Source organism: Monodelphis domestica, chromosome 1 (genome assembly GCF_027887165.1).
Source record: "Monodelphis domestica isolate mMonDom1 chromosome 1, mMonDom1.pri, whole genome shotgun sequence".
Lineage (NCBI taxonomy): Eukaryota > Metazoa > Chordata > Mammalia > Didelphimorphia > Didelphidae > Monodelphis > Monodelphis domestica.
The window spans coordinates 43,805,114-43,832,428 of NC_077227.1; the positions used below are offsets into that span (position 1 = coordinate 43,805,114).

The 27,315-nt window shown below is 35.3% G+C and overlaps 1 protein-coding gene across 1 annotated transcript; it reads left to right on the forward strand.

Annotated features, from left to right (window-relative positions):
• Positions 1–1,017: 1,017 nt before the first annotated feature.
• Positions 1,018–27,315, forward strand: LOC100028608 (cytochrome P450 2C23-like). The gene is made up of 9 exons (XM_001378563.4): positions 1,018–1,229; positions 5,080–5,242; positions 5,407–5,556; positions 5,837–5,997; positions 9,781–9,957; positions 16,308–16,449; positions 19,646–19,833; positions 23,629–23,770; positions 26,842–27,315. The coding sequence occupies exons 1-9, from the start codon at positions 1,053–1,055 to the stop codon at positions 27,021–27,023; spliced, it is 1,482 nt and encodes a 493-aa protein (XP_001378600.2). The 5' UTR covers positions 1,018–1,052; the 3' UTR covers positions 27,024–27,315.

Here is a 27,315-nt window from a genome sequence, read left to right on the forward strand (position 1 = left end):
TCAGTAGAATTATCATTTTTATTATGTTGGCTCAGCCTAAACATAAGCAATTAATATTTTTAAATTGTTTAAATGTGACTTTTTGTGAAAAATGTTTTGTAATTTTGCTCATATAGTTCCTGGTTTTGTAATGGAACATAGACTTCCAAGTATTTTACATTGTTTACAATTATTTTAAATTTAATTTCACTTTCTAACTCTTGCTGCTGGACTTTGTTGGAAATACACAGAAATAATAATAATTTGTATGGGTTTTGGTCATACTCATCAACTTTGTGGAAGGTGTTAATATTTCAATTAGTTTTGAGGTTGATTCTCTAGGATTCTCTAAATGTGCTAATGTAGTGTCTGCAAAGAGTGATAGTTTACTTTTTTCATTGCCTATTTTAATTCCTTCAATTTCTTTTTCTTTCCTTATTGGTATAGCTAGCATTTCTAGAACAATAATGAATAACAATGTTGATAATGGTCATCATTGCTTCACCCCTATTCTTATTGGGAAGACTTCTAGCTGATATGAATTATAGATAATGTTTGCTGATGGTTTTAAATAAACATTATTTATTCATTTTAAGGAAAATTCCATTGATTACAATTCTTTCCAGTGTTTTTTTTTAATTTGATATTTTATTCCCCCAATTACAAATAATAACAATTTAAAACACTTTTTCTTGGAATTTTCAGTCCTGAATTGTCTTTCTCCTTCTCTTTCCACCTCCAGATGAAAGGGTAGGTATGGCATTTGGAATGGTCACAAATCTTATTCATTCTTCATCTCCCTAATCCTATTCCCCATTAAGCAGCATTCAGAGGATTAGGAGGTGAAGGTTCAGGGAAAATTACCTGAGCATTGAAACTTAATAACTGAAACTTAATAATTTCCATTATTCTCTGCCATCTGAGTTATTTTAAAGTGGGTGTTGTTTCCTTGTGGGGCCAGAAACTTTTTATTGGCTATTTAGCTCCACTCCCATTTTTTTGAAAAAAAATAAGGCATTTTAAGATTGAGTTTTTTAACTGATACCTATTCCAGTGGTGGCTAGCTTGCTGCAATGGAGCCCTGGGCACTCACCACTTTCTTCCTTGTAGTTTGTGTTTCTTTCTTGGTCTTTTTGTCACTATGGAGAAAAGACTATAAAGGAAGGAATCTGCCTCCTGGCCCATTTCCTCTTCCCATAATCGGGAATTTGCTACAGCTAGGCCATAACCTCTCCATGTCGCTTTGCAAGGTAAGAGGACTGAATCTTGTGCTTTGACTCCATCAAGTGGAATATTCATGACAAAGCCCTATAGTAATATCTCATAGCTGATTCTAGGATAACCAAGTGTCAGAAACAAGGACTCCATAAAGGTTTTCATGGCATAATAAGACATAATGGTGCCATGATGGCTTGAGCACTAAAACAAGTTAGGATGATGTTGTCTAACAGACCAAGTAAGGCAGTTCTTAAAGATTTTAACTTGTAAGCAAAACTGAATCTTGACTATATATGTATGTAAGGATATGTGTGTTATGCATAAATATAAACATTAAATTTAAATCTATGTGAGGATATAGAGGTTACCTAAAGAAAGAGTATATTGTAAGAATAGATTTCACTTTGAGAAAATTTATTTTTAGGGGAAAAGTAACAGAAGAGACAAGGGGGAAGGAGGTTAGAATTAACAAATACAGAAACTACACTGAGAAATATTCAATACGAATATGAACCTGAATTTTATTCCCATATTTATTTTTAGTGATTAGATAAGATGTTAGATAAATCAATAGAAGTTTCAGTGCTTTGTCTACTCTAACTTCTGTTGTGAAGCTGTATGGCTATTCCTCAGTAACTGTTTTAGTTAAGGGACCAGGAGGAGAAGAAGGTGAGAAGGGGAATTATGAGAAGCCCAATTTATCATCACCTTAAACCAGTACTTTTGGAGCCTTAACCAGACATTCAAGGATGTTCACTACATAGAGGATTGAAATCAAAGAATCACACACTCAGAGATGGGGGTGCATAATCTAAGAGGCTATCTAGGACAATCTATTCTTGTCATATATTCATTTGATCTCTGTTTCAATAGGAAAAGTGTTATAGAGCAAGGGTTCCTAACCTGGGGTCAATGGATTTTTATGGAGTCAGTGATAGTTTTCCAAAGGTCCATGAGCTTGGAAGGGAAAGAAAATTGCATCTCTTATGATTGCCTATTGCAATTTGGCCTTTTCCATCAATTTAATGAATTTTTAAAATACTGAGAAAGAAATCAGTTTTATCATATTGTCAAAGGAGTCCAAAGCACACAAAAAGTTTAAATCCTGTATTAAACAGGTATTAGCACAAGACTTGGTATAAAAATTTTGGGGTTCATAGCCTAGGTTATATTTAAAATTTCTGTCACAAGTAATTAAAACTCTAAAATTCTCTGTGGTTCAATTTCCTCATCTCCAAATGAGGGTGCTGGACAAGATAATCTTAAATTTATATGATGATATTCAATTAAGCAAATATGCAATACTTACTGGGGGTGGCCCATCCTTCAACCAACATAATTGTTAGGAAATTTTTTCTTTCTATTCAGCTGAAAACTGCCTCTTTCAGCCACCAACACAATGTCCCTCCTGCTATCGTCCAGGAACCAGAAAACTAAGTCTAATCCCTTTTACTTATGATAAGCCTTCAAATAATAAATTATCATTTTCCATTTGGGTCAATCCTTTCAGGCTAAAAGTTATTTATGTCAATTAATCTTTGTACAGTTTGTTATTTGAATAGCCTTGGCTAATCTTCTGTCAACATGTACCAATTTGCCAATTGTGACACTTTGATTGTGACACTCAGAACTTCTCAGAATAATCCAAATGTAGTCTGACCAGGACAAAGTACAGAAAAACCTAAGATAGCTAGATGAATTCCACAGAGCTGTTTAGCAACAGAACTTGGGTTAGAACAAGAGACATCTGACTCTTAAGCCAGTGCTCTTTCCACTTGATATAATTTGATTATTGAATGAAAAATAAAACATTTATTCACCATTTGCTCTGTTGTCTGTCTGTCTGTTAGGGCTGTCAAAGGTCTGGAGATAAGAACAGAAAATCACAAAAGTTCTCACAGGGAGTTCACTCTCTCTGTGAGATTGTTAATATAAATAGGAAAAGTCAATTGCAGTCCACAGAGAAGGTTCAAGTGGTTCAAGGGTTACTGGAATAAGTTAAGTGCCCAGGCTCCTGAGGGCTCATTTGAAGGTCAGATGTGAATGTCTGAGATTCTGGAGGTCACAGTGATGTTTTGCTTTGTTGGTTAGATTTAAGTGGATGACCTTGTTCTAATTCAATAGGCAGATGTAGCCATCTTTACCTGGCCAGGTACTGGAAAGTTTGAGGGGGGTCTGTCCTAGGAAGAGGAGAGAGAACCTGAAGATTGGAAATGAGGAGGAAGTCTGGGTTCTCTCATTCATAGTTAAGAAAAGGAGAAAGAAAGAAGGTATTGGCTGGAAGGTCAAGACAGGGAAGGGAATAGCTTCTTGTGTACCTGCTTCTTCTGAGCCTTTCCAATAATATCTAATTCCTTAGTGGATTCATCATTTCATTACTGTGCATTCTCCTTTTACTCAGACAATTTGCTAATTCCCCATATTTCCACATAAATGATTTTTATAAGATTTCCCCTAGACACTGATGCTTTGCTAGTGGCATTGTGAACTGAACCAACCATTCTGGATGAAAATTTGGAATTAAGTCCGAGAGATATAAAAAAATGTATATCCTTTGATCTAGGAATACTACTAGGTCTATGTCCCAAAGATATGGAAAAATTGGGAAAGAATTTGCTTGTACAAAACTATTAATAGCAGCTCTTTTTATGGTGGAAACTAAAGGGATGTCTCTCAACTCGGGAATGGCTGCACTAATTGGGTTATATGGCGGTAATGGAATACTATTGTGCTAGAAGGAATGTTGAATGGAATGATTTCAGAAAGAGCTGGAAAGAGCTACATGAAGTGATGCAAAGTGAAATACAGAACTAGGAGATCATTATACACAGTGACCGAAACATTGTTGAATGATCAACTGTGATGGATTTTGCTGCTAGCAGCAATACAATGATCCAGCACAATTTTGAGGGACTTATGAAAAACAATACTATCCACCTCTAGAGAAACAACTGTGGGAGTAGAAATACAGGCGAAAACATATGATTTATCACTTGTTTATTTGCATATATACTTGGGAGTTTTGATCTAATAAGATTTTTCACTTACAACAATGAACAATATCGAAATATGTTTTAAATGATAATACATGTATAACCCAGATTGAATTGATTGCCAACTCTGGGAGAGGGAGGGAAAGAGAAAGGGAGACAATCTGGGTCATGTAACTTTGGAAAATATATGTGGAAATTTGTTAGTAGATGTAATTTGTAAGAAAAAAAAGTAAAAATAAAAATATATGATTTCCCATAAATCCAGCTAGGTGGCATAATGAATGCAGATCTGGGCCTCAATTCAGGAAGATCTGTGTTCAAATCTAGATCAAGACATTTACTAGCTCTGTGACTCTGGTCAAATAATTTAGTTTCTTTTTGCCTCAGTTTCTTCATTTGTAAAACTGGGATAAAAATAGCACTTCCCTCCCAATGTAGTTGTGAGGACAAAATAGGATAATAATTTTAAAGTTCTTAGTACAGTTCCTGGTACATAGTAAAAACTATTAAAGTGTTATCTGTTATTATTGTTATAAGTCCTACAAAAAACCCAATGTACTCGAGAGCTTCCTATTGTTCATTTTATATTAAAATATATACATGAATGTATAACTTTAAGGAACCCAATCCTAGGAAACCACCAAAGCATAAGAATGGTAATTCTAAAGAAACAAACCTAAAATGAGTTCATGCACCAAAGAGCTTCAGTATAATTGCCTGATAACCATAACCCTAAAAAATCACTATAAATCACACATACATGTATTCAACTTCTTGGAAAATATAACCATGTGCCCTGAATTTTTAGTATTCAATGTATTCATTCAGATGTACCCATTTGCAGGTTAAGCATTGTGCCTTGAATTATTTCTTATATCTCTTTCCCCAGTTATCTGAAAAGTATGGTCCTGTATATACTGTTTATTTTGGGCCTCAGCCAGTGGTGGTTCTACATGGCTACAAGGCACTGAAGGAAGCTCTGACTGATCAGGGAGACATTTTTGGAGAAAGGGGGCATCTACCAATAATTGATGACATTTACAGAGGACAAGGTAAGTTTTATATTCTTCAAGAAAAGTGGTAGAAATGGAAAGAGAATAAATGGAAGGAAAATTTCACAGTGATATTTAAGCTATCTAGAAATAATTATAACCAAAATCTTGCCTTAGGTAAAATAGAATCAGTAAACTCATTCATGGTTCATTTTTTCCCCTAGGAATTGTTTTCAGCCATGGAGAAAAATGGAAACAAATCCGCCGATTTTCCTTGATGACTCTGAGGAATTTTGGGATGGGGAAAAGGAGCATTGAGGAGCGTGTCCAGGAGGAAGCTCAGTTCCTTTTAGAGGAACTGAGGAAAACAAATAGTTGGTTATCATCTTTATTTCTTAGACACATTGTTTCTATATAGTAATATCACCAGTGCTAAATCTCCCTGGGTTGAGAGTTACTCTTTTTACTCCGATCCATCTTTGTTGATCAAGTGTAACCGTTTTGGAAGGAATTGGAGTAACAGAATCAAATTTCTCCTATTCTTCTCATGTTTCATAAATTCTTTAATCCTAATTATAGAGATGGGAAATAGTCTAGCAGAGGCACCATAGATTAAACTTGCTCTTCTCCATTTCTTAATTTCTGTATCATTAGGTCAGCCCTTTGACCCCACCTTCATTCTTGGATGTGCGCCTTGCAATGTTATCAGTTCTATCCTTTTCCATCAGCGTTTCAACTATGATGATGAGGAATTTCTTTCTATGTTAAGGATATTAAATGAAAACGTCACTCTCCTGAATACTCCTATGGCTCAGGTAAGGCCAGAGTCATCTTCTGGCTTTGCTTGGTAATCACATTTTTGCAATACAGTGAGGAAGAAAGCTCATCAACAATGCCATCTACGAGAAAACTTTCACGTAAGAACGCTATGTGAGGTTTTCAACAAGGTCCTATGCAGGAATTTTCTATTAAAGGGCTCTAGAAATCATTTTGTTTTATGTAAAATTGTTGGATTCTGAAGTGAAGACAACTTTCAGCAAAGAAGTTGAAATTCCTACTAGAGGAGGTGGGTGGTGGGAGAAGGATCTCATTTTCATATATTAGTTTTAGGGTTATCAACAAAATTTTGGGATCTTGTTCTCATATATTAGTTGAATTTCACCACATTGTTACGGATAACCCTGTAGGATTAAAATTTGCTGAAAAATTGATGCCCTGCTTTGGCAGAAGAAATTTTTCTATCTAGGTTTTTTTTAGTATTTTTAGTATATTAGTTTTAGGATCTTATTCTCATATATTAGTTTTAGGGTTATAAACAAAAATTTTAAAATAAAACTATGTTGTAAGCATAATTGCACAGCTAACACCTGGGAGTTTTTTACCATATTTAACCCTCCCTAAAAAGAATGCTCAGTTTAAGGTTTTATATTCTATCCTTTTTCCATCTACTTGAAGTCCTAGCCTACAAGTCACCAGTGACATATTTAATTTTACTAATTATCCTGAGAACACAATTAATGTAAAACAAAACATTTAATGACATAGCATCGTGATAAATCCAGTAGTAAATTATCCTTTGCACAAAACCTGAGGCACATTTATCTATGAAAAAAAGCCATCAGTCTAAATAGTGAATGCATAGCAATCATGCATCAGCAGCTCAAATGTAAGGAATCTGTGTGGCCATAACACATTTGTAGTTCATTTGTAGGTTAGATGGGCAGTGTAAAAAGGGAGATTTTGAATCCTACACTTCAATCCCCAGAAGTCCTTGGTATTTCCCAGAATTCCCTATAATCTCACCTGAGTCTCCATGTTGGTGAGATCATAATTGGTATTTAACTGGCAGTAACGCATCCCACACTCTCTTCTCTTCCATTCCATTGCAATGATGTAGCAAGTAAGCTAAGCATGGGGATTTTGAATGGGCTAATCAGCCATGGACACGTGGCTTTTATTTTGTATCCTTTATTTCTAATAATCCTTAATAAACCATACAAAATATAATATTTTATTATTAGAGATATAAATTTAAATGTAACAGTTGGTGAGATAATTTTAATTTTTATAGCAGTCAGAGAACACATAGGTAACAGCGTTTGATAATTTCAGATAATTTCTTTCTTCTGGCAATGTCATCTCAGTGTTCTTGTTGGGCATGCTACTCAATGGACACTGTGTACTGGGCACATTTTCCCACCAGTTTTGTGGTTGCCTCTGAGTGTCTAGTGCCTGGTACACAGCATGCCCTTGTTTAATTACTTTATTGTACAGTTTTTGCTAGGCACCACTATGATGGTCCTTTCAGGATCACTTGGTGGCCATTTCAATTTTTGTCTGCTAAGATGTGCTGATGAAAGTCTCTCCTTGAAATGGGCAACAGTCAGATCTTTTTATTACACAGTCAAGGTTAGGAACCTAAATTAAAGCCTCAAAAAAATCTGTAGAGTGCCTCTAAGCTCTGTATTCTCTCTGCCTGGGATAGAATCAGTAGTTTGAGGCTATTAATGAGTTAAGAGGGATGTCTACCTCAAACATGTGAAGACTTTCCCCAATGGAGTGAATAGATGGGGCGGGGGGAAATTGTTCCAATAGTCACAAAGGCAAAAGAACCCAGTGCTGTAGAATGCCTAGAGTTTGCTCAGGCACATTCTGCATAATAGCCAGGCATCTAGAGTTTTGTTTTGTTACTAAATTTTGATGACTCTGGAAGAGAGGGAGGTTGACAACTTTGAGCAATTCTGCCTCATTTATATCTAATTCACAAGCAAGTTGAGACATTACTTAACAGTAAAAACAACCTCCAAGGACACAAACCCTCCCTTCACAAAAGGATAAACTTTGCTATGTAGCACTAGGTTGTCAGAACCAGAACCTAAAGTCATAACGAGCTGAGATTAAATCTTGCCACTCGGTGTTGTAGTGACCCTGAACAAAGCACTTAATCTCATTTTCTCAGTTTCCTCAGCTGTAATATAAGGATAATAGTAGCACATACATCACAGGATTACTGTCAACATCAAATGAGATATTGTGTATAAAGTGCTTTGAAAATCTTGTAATATTACATAAAATATTCACGATAAGATCACCTAATGTTATGAATAACATTATTATTTTGGGAGACCATATGTGTAATTCATTGGTTTAGGAAATTCTAAGTGAATGAACACACACTCTAATTTAGAGTCTTAGATAACTTTCTGGAGTCAATGAGAGGTTAATGGACATGGCCAGGGTCACCCCTCCACTACAGTGCAGCATAAAACTCAACTGAGATTTACCAATTATGAGAATGGCTTTCTGCCACTTACAATGTTTGTTTTCTTATAATTATTATTTACTATTCTCATAACCCAACACCTGACAACAATCTGCTTTTTTTTATTTTCCAGTTAATCCAGGCTTTAAAAACCTAGTTGTCCTGTCTGCCCCTTTGTGGCCAGAATGTTGGGTTTTGCCTTCTGTGAATAGCAATGGCCTGAAAGATTCAAATTATTGAATGATTTGGTAATTATTGGTTGGGTTGGATAATGATGTTGACTACACAAGGTAGTACATGGCTTGTCTATGAATTGTGAGGAATAGATCTTTCTATAGAATGTACAAGGAGACCATTTGGCTAGAGAAAGTTAGAATCTATAGATAAGAGTATTTCTGTAGATGACACTGAACCCATCCCTCCAGGAACAGTCAGATTCACCAAAAATGGTTGTAATGAGTTTCTTCCTCTATGACTGGATCAACTTGGGGCAAAATATACTATCCTGCAAGTAAAATATCAGAAATATATAAGACCAAATGGGAGAAAAAACAGAATCTATTATTTCACTGGCATAAAAAAACCTAGAGAACAACATTTCTTCTACCAAAGCAGGACATGAACTTTTCAGCAAATTTTAATCCTACAGGGATAACTATGGGGTTAAACTCAACTAGAATTGAGGAGCCACTGGGGAGCCATTAATTCATATGTAAAGATCCCTGCAGACTGCATATTGATGTAGATAATTATTTTTACCTTCTCTATGTTGGATTTTATATTTTTTGTTAAATATTTCATAATTGGATTTTAATCTGGTTGGGCCATGGGCTGTTTGAACTTTTTACCCTAGAATAATCAGAGAATAAGTGATATGCCCAGGATCACACAGCTGGTATGTGTCAAAGGTAGCACTTGAACAAGTTTCCTGGCTTTGAGGTCAATTCTGTAGCTATTTCACCATCATCCTATCTCTAACATCATCACATAGATTTTTTAAAAATTACTTTTTTTCTTTATATGTGGATAGCTACTAAGATGAGAACTAGATAGCATCTTGTACATTTTTGTGCCAATAATTAAGCTGTTTGGTATCACTTCCCAGTTCACACTAGTTGTTTCCTTTTTCTGGGTCTTCAACAAAAGTGTTCCTTTTTAAGACTCATTAGATTTATAGACACTTACTATCCTAAACTATTATGTTGCTAAAGGAGACAAGCCCCTTGCCTTTCCAAAGAGATAAAAAATAATTTTTAATCATTGGAACTCTGTAAAATATTTTCTCAACAAAAGAGAATTCATATAAGATATTCTTCTACTCTTCCCCCCTTTATAGCTCTATAATAATTTTCCATGGTTTCTCCGCTATTTTCCGGGACCTCACAAAAATTTTTTTTCAAATGTCAAGAAACTTAGAGAGTTTATTTTGAAAAATGCAAAGAAATACCAACAGATACTGGATCCTAACAATCTTAAGAATTACATTGACTGCTTCCTCCACAAAATGCAGCAGGTAATGTATATCTGGGAATTATTTTATGGGAAATGATTATTTCTGTTCTTTTAAAAATACATTTTATTGAAAATCTTCATTTTCTCATCACAGTTATTCTAGAAACTTTTTCCCTCCCTGGTTATACTTTTTCACAAGGGAAAGAAAAAGAGTCCATCATATTAAGTTATCCTATCTGAGAAAGCATACAACAACATTCTGGCCTAAAAGGTGTAATGGAAAATATTTCATTAGCAATACTTGGGATGCTTAGTGACTTTATAATTGTTGTTATTTATTTCTGACAGTAGTATTCATTTATTGAAGTTCATTTAAATATTTTGGCAATCACTATTATCTTTTCATCAATTTTAATAGATTTATTGGTTCTATTTTTTTAAACAGTTGTTCTTATTATTTACTAATTCTATAGACTCTGGGATTTATTTTTCTCTATTTTTTCTCAATTTTCTTTTTTCTCCTTTTACTTACTCACTTCTTTATTTCTAGATCTTTTCAAGTACAGCCTAATTAATTTAAGTAATTTTTTTATTCATTTTCCAAAGACACAAATTTTCCCCTAAGGAATGCTTACCTGTGTCCTTTAGGTTTTTGTATATGTACTGTTTATTGTTATTGGAACTAACCAAATCAATTGTTTTTCTTTGATTTATTCTTTAACTTACTCATTAATCAGGAAGTAGTCTTAATTTCTATCTTTTTATCTTTTCTCATTTACTTTACTAAATGCTCTTTTATTGTATGATCTCAAATAGGTGTTTTTGTTATTTCTGACTATTTGCAATTTATTATGTATCCTTTATATCCAAGAGTGTTATCAAATTTTATCACTGTATCTTGGATCCTTAGAAATATCAATGCATTTTAATATCTCCATTCAGTAGACACTACAGTCAATCAAACCTAAATTTTCCAAAATCTGTCAGACCTACATTTTCCTTTTTGCCTGTCTTTATATTTATCTATCTCTATTAAAGAATAATATATTTTCTTACTATCAATTATTACCTTCAATGTGTTTGTGAAAGTCATTTAGCTTTTCTTTATATCTTAGATGCTGTTGAACTTGGTGGATTGTCTATGATGACTAGAAGCATAATAAGCATGCAGTTTTTGTTTGTTTGTTTACATTTAGCTTTCTTGGGCTAGCTCTACTATCTCTTTACCTAAGTCTTTCTCATTATTTTAGGATTACTTGAAGAATATTTTCATTTGTACCAATTACTAAATTATATTTTCTATGTACTTATAAAAATTTTGTATTGTAGTGAATTGTTGGATTTCCATTCATTCCTCCATTCTTTTATTTTATAGGGAAATTTAATCCATTAATATTTAGAGCTATAATTGTTAGTTTTGTACTTTATTTCACTAAAAATGATCTATATTTTCCTCTCAAAAAAATTAGCACATTTTATTTGTGCTTTGTTTTGCTTACAAAAATCTAACCCAGATTTCTTCCAACTTCCCCAACCCTGGTAATCTTGTACAGTTCCAAATTCCTTACAATACTTTCATTTTTCTGTTTTGGTCTCTGTCTTTCTGTCTTTGTATGTGAATGTGGGATCTTTCCTTAACTTACTCAGACAACTATATAGTACCAAGTCCTCCTTTCATTTACCTCGAAACATGCATTCTTTTAATTTCAGTGTCATTATTTTGTAGACCTTGTAAGAAATGCTGATTCAATTCTACTTACTTCCTGATTTCTTTCTCTTACAGAGATATTCTATATGTTCATGTTTCCTTAGTAGGCTTTTTGTTTATATATTCTTTGCTTCTTTTTGTTTACCACATGTCAGTTGAGGTTTCTTATGTTTGCCATTACTTTTGATTCTAACTATTCCAACTGTTATGTTTGTAACCATAGCTTAAAGTGATCAAATTAGCTTCCCCTTTCCTATTTTCTTTTGCTGTTGTTGTTTATTTGGTATTGAGGGCTCTTCTTAATATCCATTTCTTCTGGAGTATTAGTTCTCTAAGGAGACAATGGGCTATAACGGAGAAGATTCAAAGCTTTCAATATTGAATTAAAGGGGAATGGCTCTATCAAATTCTTTACTTTTTTCACTATTTGTCCCTTTTAAATATTATAGTATTTTCCCTTTTGACCATTTTCCTTATTTTCAACCTTCTCTAGAGTCCTAACCACTTTAACTCCTTTAGTTAAAAGTATTAATAAAGAATATGATACTAGCATGGAGAATTTTTTTTCTTCTGGTGCCCACCCTCCACCCCTCAATAGATTCATTCTAAGATTCTAGTCTCACTTCCTTCCTACTTATATGAGATCAATAACAATGTCACTGGCATTTTCTTGTTGTTTGTAGAGCACAATTCTCAAGCCCTTTGCCTTCTAAATTTCCTATCCCTATCCTCCCATCAGCCCCTTAAAAAGAAGTGGGGGGGGATAAAAACCTCAATTGTTCAATTGCTCAAATTCAAATGTTCAGGTTTTTTTTTTCTTAAGCCTATGCCCATTCCTTATATCATCTTATAAAATTCCTCTGTATTATCCTCCATTATTAAAAATATTTTTACTTATCAAAGAAGGTGCTTTATAGTACTTGAAATTATCTCTTTTAAACTCCTGTCCTTTGTTGTAATTTTCAGCTTTTTATAATTTGCTCTTAAGATTTCCCCCCCCCTTTAATTCTGGTCTTGCTTTTTCAATATCTCTGACAATATTTTTAAAATACAGAAAACACTCTCCTGCTTCAACCTCATAGCTTTATCTAGCTATACATGATGAAAACACAAATTTTCTTTAATATACATTTTTTCAAACATATCAACATTTCTCATTGTTGAATCTATCTACTTCTCTATTTTCATTTTAGTCATTTTGTATATCCAATACCTTGTTTTCTGATCATAAAAGAAAGTCAGGGAAAGCCCCTAAACTTAGTGAAATCTTTATAACTAGTGTTAAGGTTCTTCCTATTCTATACTTCCAATGCCATATAAAACAGTTTTGAACATCACTACATAGATTGTAATACTTTTTGCCCACACCTCCTCTTCAATTCTCTCCTTTTAGGCTCTATCCTCCTTTACAGCTACTCCCTCCCCTCTCTCTTGAATGTTGTGTCTGGTCTTATTCATGTTCCTCACACCTCCACAGGAATGAGATCCACTAAGACACTGATAGATGGCTAAGCTTCAAAGCTTATTATTAAAACTGTGGCTAGCATAATGTATGTGGTATCATTTAGGGTCAACATACGCATATACTTTGAGAAGAAAAGCAAATGTTGAGAGGGCCAGGAGGAGATATTAAGCAATTAAATTCCATTAAAATGGAAATTACTCTGTTGAATTTTTTTCATTATTTTCTTGCTGTTATTACTGTTTGTGTTGTATTGGTGGTCACTCTTCTTATTTTTAGAAAGTGTAGTTTGAAAGTTTTACCCTTCACATTTCAGTCCTTATTTCCTCTAGTATTTTCATTAGAGAAATTTCTTCTCATAATTAGTTTCATTTAATTTACTGCATCTTTTAGGTGATTATTTGAAGATATCAATAACTGCATCCTTTCTACCTTTAAAAAAATGGAAATCAGCTCTTCAGTTACAATGGTGTGATTTGCCTATCATTTCATTTTGTAACCTCCTGTTCATTTGGTTGGTTGGAGATGGATGTGGAGGAATTAATTTTTTCCAATCACTTGACAATGTAAGATTTAAAATAATGTCCAATAACTCCAAGTATTATATTTTATAAGATTATTAATAATCACTTGAAGTAGCAGAAATAAAAGAACAAAATTAAAAAGTTAAAGTAAAAAACACATGGGCAAAATTCTCCTGCCTGACTCTCACCCAACCTCCACAACTGCCTTCCCAGAGAGAGAGAAAGGGAGGAGCTACACAAAACTCCTATCTCCTGTATGTTAGCATAAATATGCAAATTGGATGCTGAGAAAGAAAGTCCTGGGGAGCAAATTCTAATTACACAATAATATTTATAGCATCTATTGTCTATGTGGGGAAATTTGAAACTCTCAATATTCTGCCTTTTTGATACTGGGCACAGTTTGTTTGTTCCAGTAGTCCTACTCACAAAGGTCTGTTTCCTGGAATTCTATCACATAGTTCTTGCTGATGATTAATGAATGGTAGTTCTCCTCTTTGAAAATCTGAACACTAACCCATATGCTCTCTCCAAAATATTCGAATCTAAAATCATTCTGCTTTTAGTTCTAGTTTATTAAGGATAAGCAGGTAAAAGGATGTGAACATGCATGATATATTAAAAAGATAAAGTTAGAGAAGAGTGACAAGGAATTAGGCATCCATGGTAGAGTATTGAGAAAAGATCAATAAAGACAAGCATACCAAAAATATGATTGAAGTATATTATAGATCAATATGTCAAACTCACCTGAAAATGGAAGACACTAAATATAATGATCCTTACAGGTCACATATGGACTTAGGAAACCACACATCTACATTATCTATATTCTAAAATACTTCTTATTTTTTCATTAAAAATTTCCCAATTACTTTTTAATCTGTTGTGGACCTATATTAGGAACTGTGACTGTGCACAATCCATGTGTTACAATGTGTGAAACTTTTGCTATAAATCATCTAAAAAGAAATAACTCTAAATTTATTAATGATTACTTAATTGCCAAATCAAATGGCCTTTTCTCAAATTTCATCCTTAATCTTTCTGCAACCTTTGACACCATTTTATCCCCTTCTTGAAATTATCTTTCTCTAAGTTTATGACCTTACTCTCCAGTTTCTCCTCCTTATGACCACCACTCAGTTTTCTTTCTTGGAACTTCATCCAGGTCATACAGGCTAACTTTTGCTATCCCATAGATCTCTGTCCAAGAGATCTCTTCTCTATATATACTTTTTTAAAATTTTGGGATCTCATTGCCATGCCATGGATTTAATGATCATGTTTCAAATGATGATTTCCAGATCTATTCATCCAACCATAACCTCTCTGATGGATATGTTGAAATGATGACCTTTAGTCATCTTAAATTCAACACTTACAGAATTGAAATAATTATTTTCTACAAGATCCCTTATTTATTCCTAATATCCCAATTACTATTGGGAGTACCACCATCTTCCCAATCACCCAGATTTTTAATCTAGATATAATTCTTAAGTATTTAATTTTTCTCTCACTCCCCTATAGTTATTTCATTTCCAATGATTAGTGAATGAGTAAGCATAATCTCAACTAACCTGTGAACTGTATTCAGCCCCAGATATTTCTGAAAAAGTTCAGCAAATTAAATGCTTGGCTTGGACTCAGGAAGAGCTCAGTACAAATCCAGCCTCAGATACTTATTAGATGTGTGACCTTAAGCAATTCACCTAACCTCTGTTTGCCTTAATCCACTGGAGAAGAGCATGGCAAACCACTCCAGTATCTTCACTAACAAAACCTCATGGACAGCATTGATATACTATGGCCCCTGGGGTCATAAAAAATTGGACAAACCAGAACAACTGAACCACATCAACCCAGAAGTTTCATGTTCAATTCAATCATCTTTTTTGACCACCATGCCATCTGAATTACTACTTTGTAAGCACTCTCTCCTAACCTTCCAGCTCTTGCTCTTTTGGACTCCAGATTTATCTTTATACTTTGGGGGCATCTAGGCTGTACTCCGGTAAATGGTTTAATTCATTTTGGGTGAGCTAGAAGGAAATACTAATGGGACAAAAGATGCCAATCGACCTTCCTAAAATACCAAAAAGATCCTTTTCTAATTTCTCTACGGAGACCTTAGTAGACATTATTGTGCCAGATTATTTCTAACATCTTTCTAACAGTAAACTAAGAGGAGTTCTGATGGGTAAGATAATAGGCAGAAAAGTCTTTAATAGTGTTTGGCAAGGGCAGAACTGTGTCCAGGGCCCAATAAGCAAGAAATATTGGATTGTCTCTCATCTATAAAAGAGAGAATGCTGAAGGTGGTAAATCAAGGGAAAAGAGAACTGAAGGCACACTTCCCTCCTCCCAATTGCTGTCCATGACTGACTTTATAGACAGTGCTTCTTAATCAATGTAATTGGGGGCTGTTGGGTGACTCAGTGGTTTGAGAACCAGGCCTACAGATGGGATGTCTGAGGTTTAAATCTAGCCTCAGACACTTCCTTGCTGTGTGGCCCTGTGCAAGACGCTTTACTCCCATTGTCTAATCCTTACCACCCCTCTGCCTTAGCACTGATACACAGAACTGATTCTAAGATGGAATTAAAAGATTTTTAAAATTATTGCAATTTTATTTATGGATTTATTTATTCATTCATTGCTTTATCTATTCATGCATACATTTGTTTTATTATCATTCCCTGAAAAATCTATAGGACCAAAAGAATCCAGACTCTGTGTTTGACTTGGAAAATCTGGCAACAGCAGGAATGGATTTATTTGATGCTGGAACAGAAACAACCAGTACCACTTTGAGATATGGCTTGCTTCTCATCCTGAAGTATCCAGAGGTACAAAGTAAGGGAGAAAATCCACATACTCTCATATCAAGACCAAAGTTTCAACCTTAAGCTCGTAAAAGCTTTATGCAGAAACTAGACTAATACTGTAGCATTGGCTCTCAAACAAGTTTACAAGTTGTAGGATAGTCCTGTAAAAATGGGAAGCAAAAAAAAAAGGATGAGAGGAGGGGAGGAGAAAAGGAAAAATAGGAGAGAATAGGCACATAATTAAGGACATAGCAGCTGACTTCCATTTACCAGAACAACCACATCTTCCATCAAAGCAATTATTTTAGTTTTAGTTCCATGACTGAAGAAAATGTTGGATTGTTCCTTGAGCTAAAGCTCCTATTAAGTGGCAACTTACATTCCCTTTGGACTTTTTGAGAGTGATGCCTCCATTCAAACTGAATTAATAGAACGTAAGTCTACTATGCTTAGAATGTGTTCCATCCAAAGAAATTAAGGATTCTGAACTATTTCTATTCATACCCAATCAGTTGATGAAGCAGCATTTATTATGTACCTAAAAAGTGTCAGAGACATTGTGCTAGGTTCTGAGGATAAAAAAATCAAAGAATGAAATAATTTCTTCATTCAAAGATCATGCATTCCAGCATAATAGTCAAGAATACATTTAAATATCCACAGAATAATTGTAAAGAATATAGCTGCTCTCCAATATTTCTCCTTCCTTTTGTGGCTAAACTCAAAAAGTTCATCTAAAATGAGTACTTCACCTGCTTTTCCTCTTCTGATCTCAACTCTTTGCAGTGTGGATTCTTAACTACCCATTGAATGAAAACTGTGCATTCCAAAATTACTAATGATCTTTTTAAAATGGCCAATCATAATGACCTTTTTCTCAAATCCCATCTTTCTTGAAAAGAACAACAAAACTCTATATTTGGTCATGAGAATTTCCCTCTTCTGCAGCCTCTGACACTACCTATTACTTTCTCCTTGATCCTCTTTTCTCTATATATATTTCCTGACCCTGTTGGTTCTCAAACTGCCTGACTTTGCTGCAACTCCACCTGGGTCTCACCCACTAACCACAAGTGACCCACAAGTCTACGTCCTAGACTACTTTTCTTCTCCCTATGCATGTGGTGATCCCATCACCTCCCAGTTTCAATTATAATCTTTATGCAGATGACTTTCAAACATACTTGCCCAATTCTAACCTCTCTACCTCCACTCTTACAATGCCAATTACCTATTGAATGTTTCAAACCATATGACCCATATAAACCTTAAATTCAAAATGTTCCAAATTAAAATCATCATCTTTCTGCCACAGATCCTGTCCTCTTTATAACTTTTTTACCTTCTCTTTTATTGTCATGAGTACTGACATTGTTTTTAGTGACCCTATCTCACAACATGTCATCTAAAATTCCACACTCTCTCTTACCCCTAAATCTAATTGATTGTCAGGTACTTGTATTTGTATCTTTGTGACATCTCTCATATACACCCATTTCTGTCCTCTGAAATTGTCATTGTTTTGTCTCGGACCCTGATCACTGTAATATCACCACTATTTCAATACCCTGTTAGTTTGTCTCCCTGACTCAAGTCTACACACCAGCACACTCATCATTCTTTTGTTGTCAAATTGATCTTTCTAAATCATAGGTTTGGTCATATCACTCCCTTATTCAACAAACACTGATGGCTCCCTATTTCCTCCAAAATCAAATGTGAAAATCATCTGTTTAGTTCTTTTTAAAGCCCTTCATAACCTGAAATTTCACCAGGCTCCTTGCACCTTATTTTCTTCCAAGAACTCTATTATCCTGCAATACTGGATTCTTTGCTGTTCCTTAAACAAGAAACTCCTCTGCAGATTCTAGACATTTTTATTGTCTATTCCATAATTCATGAAAATTCTCCTCCCTCATTTCTTCCTTCCAGTTTTCCTGTTTCCCAAAAATCTCAGCTAAAGTCTATGTTTTTTTCAAGAAGCCTTTCCTAGATTCTTAGTGCTTTCCCTCTCTGGTTATCCATAATTTATCATATATATATATATGTATAATATTTACATATGCATGGACATAATTGTTTGCATGTGGCCTCCTCCATTATTCCATTAATTCCTTGAAAGCAGAGACTCTTCCACCTTTCTTTGCAACATAAGCACTTAGCACTGGGTTTGGGACATAATAGTTTCTTAATAAATTATTATTGACTGACTGACTGCCTCAGTGTAAATACAAAGCAGCAAATTGGAGGTTCAGGAAAGGCATCATGTAAAATGTGATGCTTCAACTGATCTTTTAAAAAGAGGGAATTTCTATGAGCAGAGGAAAAGGGGAGTACATTCCAAATGGAGGATAGTCAAAAAAGATACAGTTATTGGAAATAGAGGGCCTTTTGAAAAGAAAGAACAAAGAGAGCATTAATTTAGGTAGACTGTAGACTTAAGCACTGAAACTGAAAATATAATTAGTGAAAGGCTTTAAAAATTGAGCATGGGAGATTCTGTTTTATCCTGAAGGCAATAAGGAGTCACTAGAATTTATTCAGCAGAGATAATATGATGAAATATTTCCAAATTTTTTTTTACCAAATTCTTAACCATTAAATGAAATTTCAGAAGAAAGAAGTTCTTTTTTCCTGGAATTACTGATTCATATGTGCTGTCAATTTACAAAGAGTCATGCAGATGGTAGAAAAGACATAGTCTTTAACTCATTTGGCCCAGTGGTTATAAGTGTATAGCATGATATGTTGATAAGATAGTAATGCACTGAGGGATTTTGCATTCAAAGAAAGAAGATATATGATTGGCCTATAATGTGACTAACTAGAGGTTAACATAGCAAGTGATATAATCACTGCCAGATCAATCTTTCTTTCTAAAGGATGGGAAAACCAGCACATGGCCCCTCTAAGGAGGAATTTGTGAGCCTGTCCAGCATAATATCATGAGAAATCTCTTGATTAGGAGTCCAAGAGCCTGGGCATGAATAATGGTTAACCTCTTTGGTCCTTAGTTTCCCTATTTGACAAATGAAGAATTTGGACTTAATGATATATAAGGCTTCTCTTAAGTTATATAATTCAATGAGTGGGAACAAAATATTTCTCCTGATCTTCTAGAAATTTTACTTAGCTTACTTTCTGTCAACCATATCTCTTCTACTCAGTTTAGTGCTCTGGTTATTCAGGAAACACAAAATTAGTTCTTCTTTATGTCAATACAGATAAGATTCATGAAGAAATTGATCAAGTGATTGGACGACATAGAATTCCTTCCATTAAAGACAAACTGGAGATGCCCTATACAGAGGCTGTGCTGCATGAGATACTGAGATTTGTTGATCTTGTTCCTTTCAGTCTCCCCCATGAAGTAACCCATGACACGCAACTCCAACAACACTTCATACCTAAGGTAAGAAACAGGAACATGAAATAACACCGTCCTGAGTTAGAATCCAGAGAGCACATTCCCTCCTGACTTGCCAACTTCAAACAAATTTTAGCAAATGTCATAAAGTGTAAACCTGACATATATACTTTCATGAGTTCTGTTACTGTCAAAGGCACCCAGAGGTTAAGTTTCTTATCCAGATACATAACTAATATATGTTAGAAAGAAATTTTAGCTTCTAAAGCCAATTTCTTATCCATTTCATCATGGTTACATCATTGATTTACATAAATGGGAGAAACAGGGAAATAACTTTAATAGCTATAATAGACAACTTTTTAACTAAAGTGACTTTTCCAATTCAGGCAAGATTCCTTTAGAGTTCTTCTCTGCCATCTGTAACACCCTACTGATTCTTGCCCACAACATCCTCGTTCACAAAGCTACCTCTGAGGAATATGTTTTAGTCAATGTGAAATAGACATTCCTTTAATGATCCTTGTATTTCAGATTTTTGAAGTAGGGATAATAAAATCCATTATTTTCTCCACACTATTTAACACCTACTGAGAGGTCGCTAACAGAGCATTGTACATGGGCGGTCTGCCTTGGAGTTATTAATACCTTTTTTCAACTCTGCCTCTGACCTATACTGACTGTGTGATCATGAAAAAGCCATCTAACTTTCCATGTCCTGGCCCTCCTCCAGCTATACACCTGATGGCTATTAGTAAATGGAGTTTCTGTACTAAGGGTTCCCTACACAGATAAATTTAGGCCCAAATACTTACCACCTCCATCATACACACACACACACACACACACACACACACACACACACACACACACATACACACACACAGAGAGAGAGAGAGAGAGAGAGAGAGAGAGAGAGAAATCCCCTGCATTCTGCCAATCATTTAGCTCTGAAAAAAGCAACAGTCTGCTCTAACTATAATGCATATGTGTCTTTAACAAGGCAGAACAAATGATAAATATAGGAACTGATGCCCGTTTGGTATTGGTTGGGATGAAAGGAACTAATTGAAAGGAAAAGAGGAAAGGATAGGCAGAGTCAGAAATAAGCATTGATAAGTGTTTTCTATGAATATAATTTCATTTAATGCTTACAAACCTATGAAGTAGGAACTATAATGATCTGAATTTACAGTTGAGAAAACAGAGTCAGGCAGAGAGGCCAGATGACCGTTTACCTTCTCATAACTTTTTTAGTGATAAGAACCACTTTACCCCCTCAGAGCTTCCATTTGACCTTTCTTCCCTTGGGCAACATGTGCCTAAAAGCCCAGACCTAAAACTGGAAAGGGAAGAAATTATTCAATGCAAACTATATTTTCTGGCATTTATGAATCCTTCCTTCACAGAAATGAAGCCTCATGTAAAATGCCATTTTGCCATAAGCAGCAAATATTGAGGAATCACTAGTGGAAGGAATAATAAAATAATAATTATAAAATAGCTTCGAGAGAGAGAGAGAGAGAGAGAGAGAGAGAGAGAGAGAGAGAGAGAGAGAGAGAGAAAGAGAGAGAGAGAGAGAGAGAGAGAGAGAGAGAAAGAGAGAGAGAGAGAGAGAGAGAAAGAGAGAGAGAGAAAGAGAGAGAGAGAGAGAGAGAAAGAGAGAGAGAGAGAGAGAGAGAGAGAGAGAGAGAGAAAGAGAGAGAGAGAGAGAAAGAGAAAGAGAGAGAATCAATTTTCATAGGATAAAGGGTTATTGGAACCAAAACTTCACAAAGAGGAGTGCTGGCTGACCATCCCACACACACATACACCTATAACTCTATGTTCTGCAATGTGGAGGCTAACTTCAGAATCCCAGGGCAGGGACTACACAAGCAAAAGAGCACCTCAAATCTACCCCCTTGAAGTCCCAGGCCCTGAAGAGTATCAAAAGTCCATCTGGCAGGCAATCTCAAGTCTCAGCAGCTGGCTACATTGGAGACTTAGGCCCCGGACACATTAGCTAACCCTGTATAATCCTGTAACTCAACAGAGGAGAGAGAATCTGCAAACAGCTTACAGAATTATCAAAAAATCAAAAGCCTGGGAAAATGAGTAAACAAAAGAAAAAGCATGTAACTTCTACATAGGAAAAAAGAACAAAGAGCTCAACCAAAATAGAATGAAGGGATCAAAGCAACTACAAGCAAAACTTCCAAAACATGGGAATTGGTCTCAGGCTCTGGAAGAATTCAAAAATCAAATAAGCCTGGTTGGAAAAAATGGGAAAAGTAAAATAACAGCTTAAAAAGCAAAATTGGTCAACTGGGGGAAAAGACACAAAATGAAGAATGAAGAAAAAAAAATTTTTAAATCCTAGTCAAGATTATGTAAGGATTCTCAGTTTACATAGTAGTTTAGTCAGAATTTTGCTTCATGAAATGCAAATATAAAGAGAACTACATATAAAAGGATATATGGGGTATATAGGGAAGACTGATAGCTGTAAAAAATAGACTCGAATACAGGACTACAATCCCCATGAGCCTTTGCTCCACTTCCCCAGAATGCCTTGTAATCTCACCTGGGCCGAGATCGAGAAGGTATTTAAGCTGATTCAAAGGCTTTTGAAGGGCTCTCTTGGCTCTTTTTAGACTTCCATTTTGGAGCAGGCGCGTCTCTTGCGTGATGTGAGGTTATTTTGTCTAGGCCTCTGGCCTAGGCACATGTTTCTTACTTGTATATTCTTTAATCTTTAACCTTTAATAAACCTCTAAAAAATATAATACTTCTTGCAGAGAGAAACTAATTTCTACCTGTCTCACTTGTTTCAGTCTCCCCAGTCTCCCCTAAATTTCAATCTTTACATACCTCTGGCTTATAGGCTTGCTAAGTAATTCTCACTTGTTGATTCAACAAGCTTTAGCATGTACAGCAGTCACACCCCCAATAAACCAGTTCAATACAAAGGCTAAACAAAGTTGAAGGAAGCTATGATGCCTAAAATTCATCAGTTATTCAGGGAGATGTTTACCCCAGGCATATGAAGACTTTTTTCCAGAGGCATGGCAGGTGAGAATATTTTTTATAATGGCCATGAAACATTACTTACGACTTGATCAGACATCAAGAAAGCCAAGGACATCTACTGGATTCCAAGGAAACTAAAAACATCTACTGGATTCCAAGTCATCAACAGTAATTTTAACTTTTGTCTTGTCACTGGACTCCAATGATGCTGGAAAAAAGCATGAAACTTACAGCTTTGTGCAATTCTTCCTCATGTAAATCCAATTTGTACCCAACTCAAAAGATGTCATTGATGATGTCTTTTTGATCTTCTTTGAGTACCAAGAAGAACAACTAATCATCCATTTCCCAAGTTTCACCATATGTGTCCAACTTTTGAAATTGCCTATGTCAAATTGAATGAACCTTAAACACCTCAAATATAATAAGTCCAAATCAGAGGTCATATCTATCTGCTATGTAAGGATATAATACAAAAAGGTAGGGGTAGGGCTTTTAGAATTGGGTCATTAAACTGTGCCTTTTGTCTTCAATGTAATATTCAGTATTCCTGGATAAAAAATCTCACTGCTGGATCTCTCTTTTGGGCTCACTGGTCAACCAAGATGACTGTGGCAGATGTGTCCTCACACCCTGTGTATCATGTTATTCTTATATTGTTCCATATTAAAAAATCTGTGGCAAGTTATCAAATTTTTCTCTCTTCATTGAAAGTTTAAACAATTTCGTTACTGCATAGTCAGTATTTATTAAGTACTTGTAACTGCACTGTGATTAACAATGGACCAAGATATTAATCTACTAACTCCTGTTATTTCTTTATTCTAGGGCACAACTGTGTACCCTTTGCTCTCCTCTGTCTTGTATGATGCAAAAGAATTCCCTAACCCCAAAGAGTTTGATCCAAGACACTTCCTGAATAAGGATGGCAGTTTTAAGAAGAGCGACTACTTCGTGCCTTTTTCTATAGGTAATTTTGCTCTCTCATCTTTACCTCTAAATTTGAAATTAATCTGTCTCTGTTTTTTTTTTATTTTGGCTGCTCCTCAATGCATTCTGAGCAGAAATGTCTGGTCTATTTCTAAATCTGTTACTCATACTCATGGGGTTTCTGTAATTAGTATGACTGGGTAATCCTTCAGAATGCCTCAGGCAGCTAGCTTCACCTCTCATAATACTTCTTGCCTCCTTTTTTGCCTTTCTTTGTGTCTCTATCTCTTAAAACAGAACTGATTGAGTAGCTTCTAAATAAAAGCTGATTGAGTGACTAATTGACCCACCACACTACGGAGCATATGGGTAGGAGGTGTTAAGATCTGTGTAACAGGATGATTCACTTCTATACCTAATAATCATAATTGAGTTGAGTTTAATTGAGATAGGTTTCCTTCCATTTTCTCTCCTTACACTGATCTTAACATGTTTATCAGAAGGCCATGCTAGATAATTCATCTTAATTAATTCAGATAACAAACATTAAAAATGCTTTTTGTTGTTTTGTTATTTCTGATTCTTTGTAACCTCATTTGGAGGTTTCTTAGCAAGATACTGGAGCTGTTTTCCATTTCCTTCTTCAACTCATTTTACTGATGAGGAAACTAAGGTAAACAAGGTTAAGTGCATTGGCCAGGGTAACACAGCTAGTAAGTGTCTGAGGCCAAATTTGAATTCACAAAGATGGGACTTCCTGATGTTAAGTTCAGCACTCTAGCCAATAAGCCACCTAGTTGCCACCAAAAGCACTTATTTTGGCATATATAGGGTCTTTGTGGAGAGGAAATATGGTATAATAGAAAGAGCCAACCTTAACGTCAACTTGAAATAAACTCATGCCTCTGACAAATCCTGGTCATGTAACTACAGACAAGTCATTTAACCTTTGAGTCTTCCTCTTTAAAACTATAAGTTGCTCAAGTTATTTATTTGTAGTAGTAGAAGAAATTTCCTTAATGGAAAATCACTATACTAATCCCTATACTAAGTCATGAATGCATACTAAAACATAAAAAAAGTTGAAGGCATTGTTCTTGGCAAGGAAAGGTACTCAAAGATAAGTGAAATGGAATCTGTGACTTCTGATTCACAAATTCACAAAAACAATTTAGTAGGTAAAAGAAAGCATGGGCTTAATTATCATAAAAAAAGAAATCTTCATAATTGTGTGAAGGCTATACTTAAAATGTAATAATTTTTATATAGTTCTTTAACATTTTAAAGTAGTCTTTCTCAATTCATTTGATCCTATAAAATTAACTTATGTATCTAGTAATAAAAATTATTATATTATATGAGGTTTATTAAGGATTATTAGAAGTCAAGGAATAAAGAAGATATAAAATAATCACATGCCCATGGCTGATTAGACAATTCAAAATCCCCGTGCTTAGCTTACTTACTACATCATTGCAATGGAATGGAAGAGAAAGAGGTAGGCATTACTGCCAGTTAAATACCAATTGTGATCTCGCCCAGGTGGAGACTCAGATGAGATTATTGGGAATTTGGGGAAATACCAAGAACTTCTGGGAATTGAAGTCTAGGGTTCAAAATTTCCATTTTCAAATATTCCCCCCTGTGGCTCAAGGAAGACTAGTCTCTCCAATGGGTCTTGTAAACATAACAACTTTGAAATTACAATAATTTGAAGATAAGAGGAAAAGAGAACAAAACCAAAGATTGCTAGGTGCATTGACAAAAAGCCAGTTAGGGGGCAGTCCCCTTTGGCATAAGAATATCATACAAAACAAATGCATTTAAAACCACACAGTTCAAATCACCACATCCCAAAGTTCACTCTGGATCTTCTGGGGCAGCTTGTAAGTCTGTGGAGGCATCTTCGTGGTGTCTTCTCCAAACAGTTCACTTTCTGGATTTGGAGAGGTATCATGTTTTTTAACCTAAAATTCTTCTCAAAGGGAATTTAAACTTTGCAATTTAAAATAATAATAATAATAATATTTTACATCCCCCCCTAAAGAGGGTGATTGAAAAACACAGGAATCACTTAGGGATGAATGGCTGAGTTATGAGGTGTATGAATCAATTGGCAAAAGAAATAAAAACATCCAAAAAGTCCAAGTGAAAAAAGATAATTTCTGGATGAAATATAGACTATCAAAGTCTTATGTGTAAAAATTCTAAGTATAGGAAAAATAAAATTGTGATTTTTAGATTTTCCCCATCTTGCTTAGTCTAGCACCCAGGGATGTACACACCCACACTATACTGGCATGTGATAGCAAATGACAAATCAGAAGCAACTGACTGTCCCACAGGCTGTCCAGAGGGCTGGGTGCCAGTTCAATCCTGGAACTCGAGCTTGGAGGAGCTCCCTCAGACAGCTTCCTTCAATTGGTCACATGAGTAAAAAATACTGACTCCCCTTTCCCTTGGCTCTCAGGGGAAGGCCAGCCTTGGCCAAGGCCTTGAACTCCTGCCTGGCTCAGCCTGAGCTGAAGCAGTTTGAGTTAGCTCTCTCTCTCTCTCTCTCTCTCTCTCTCTCTGTCTCTGTCTCTCTCTCTCTCTCTCTCTCTCTCTCTCTCTCTCTCTCTCTCTCTCTCTCTCTCTCTCTCTCTCTCTCTCTCTCTTTAACTTTTTTCTCCTATTGTAATTAAATCACCATAAAATTCCATTCTGACTTGTATGTTTCATTTAGGATTTAAGAAATTAAATCCTTGGTGACCAATAATTATTACATTCAGTCTCAAACCTAAATTTACCCCTTACAATCCTCACAAAAACTCTGGAAGATAGGTGCTGTAATGGTTCCCATTTTACAGATGGGAAAACTGTGTTTGAAATAGGTTAAATTATTTATACAATCACCTTACTAGAAAGCTCCAAAGGTTAGACTTGAAATGAGTTGTCCCAGTTTCTAAGTCCAGTATTCAACTTATGCTACTTAGCTTCCTAATTAGGTACTTACAAGGTGATATTCTCTTGGAAGGAAGAGGGTAGGAGGTGATTAGATAAGATTTTCTGGGAAATGTGGATTTGGATTTTTACATGAAGATCGCTAAAGAGAATTTTGCCTTCTTTCAGGAAAACGGGCCTGTTTGGGAGAAGGCTTAGCTAAGATGGAATTATTTATATTCCTCGCCACTATTCTACAAAATTTTACCCTCAAGAGTGTCATTGATTCAAAGGAAATTGACATCAAGCCAGGCTCTACTGGATTGCTCAATGTTCCCCCAAAGTACCAGCTCTGCCTTCTTCCCCGCTAAGGAAGAGAAAGCCAAACATCCAATCCTTCTCACTAATTCTTTTCTGTTGAAAGTAGCCAGTCTTATTGTGGGGGTATATGCAATGCTTAGTGTTCTCTTTGAATAGGCTCCTATTCTTATACATATGAACCAGGAAATGCAATAGATTAAAGAACTCCTTATAGACCTTCATGACCATGGGTAAGCACTATGGAATAGCATGAAAACAACCTGGGCATCTTCACACTTTAAACCATGTTTTATGTTTAGGAAGTTTAATTCAATAAAGGTTGGTCTGTTTGTTCACATTGGA

What these genes read in the sequence shown, in the direction of transcription:
- LOC100028608 (XM_001378563.4), top strand. Translation starts at nt 1,053, where the DNA reads ATGGAGCCCTGGGCACTCACCACTTTCTTCCTTGTAGTTTGTGTTTCT. An exon ending in TGACATTTACAGAGGACAAG is followed by an intron (nt 5,243 to 5,406) that starts GTAAGTTTTATA and finishes TTTTTCCCCTAG; the next exon opens with GAATTGTTTTCAGCCATGGA. An exon ending in AACAACACTTCATACCTAAG is followed by an intron (nt 19,834 to 23,628) that starts GTAAGAAACAGG and finishes TCTTTATTCTAG; the next exon opens with GGCACAACTGTGTACCCTTT.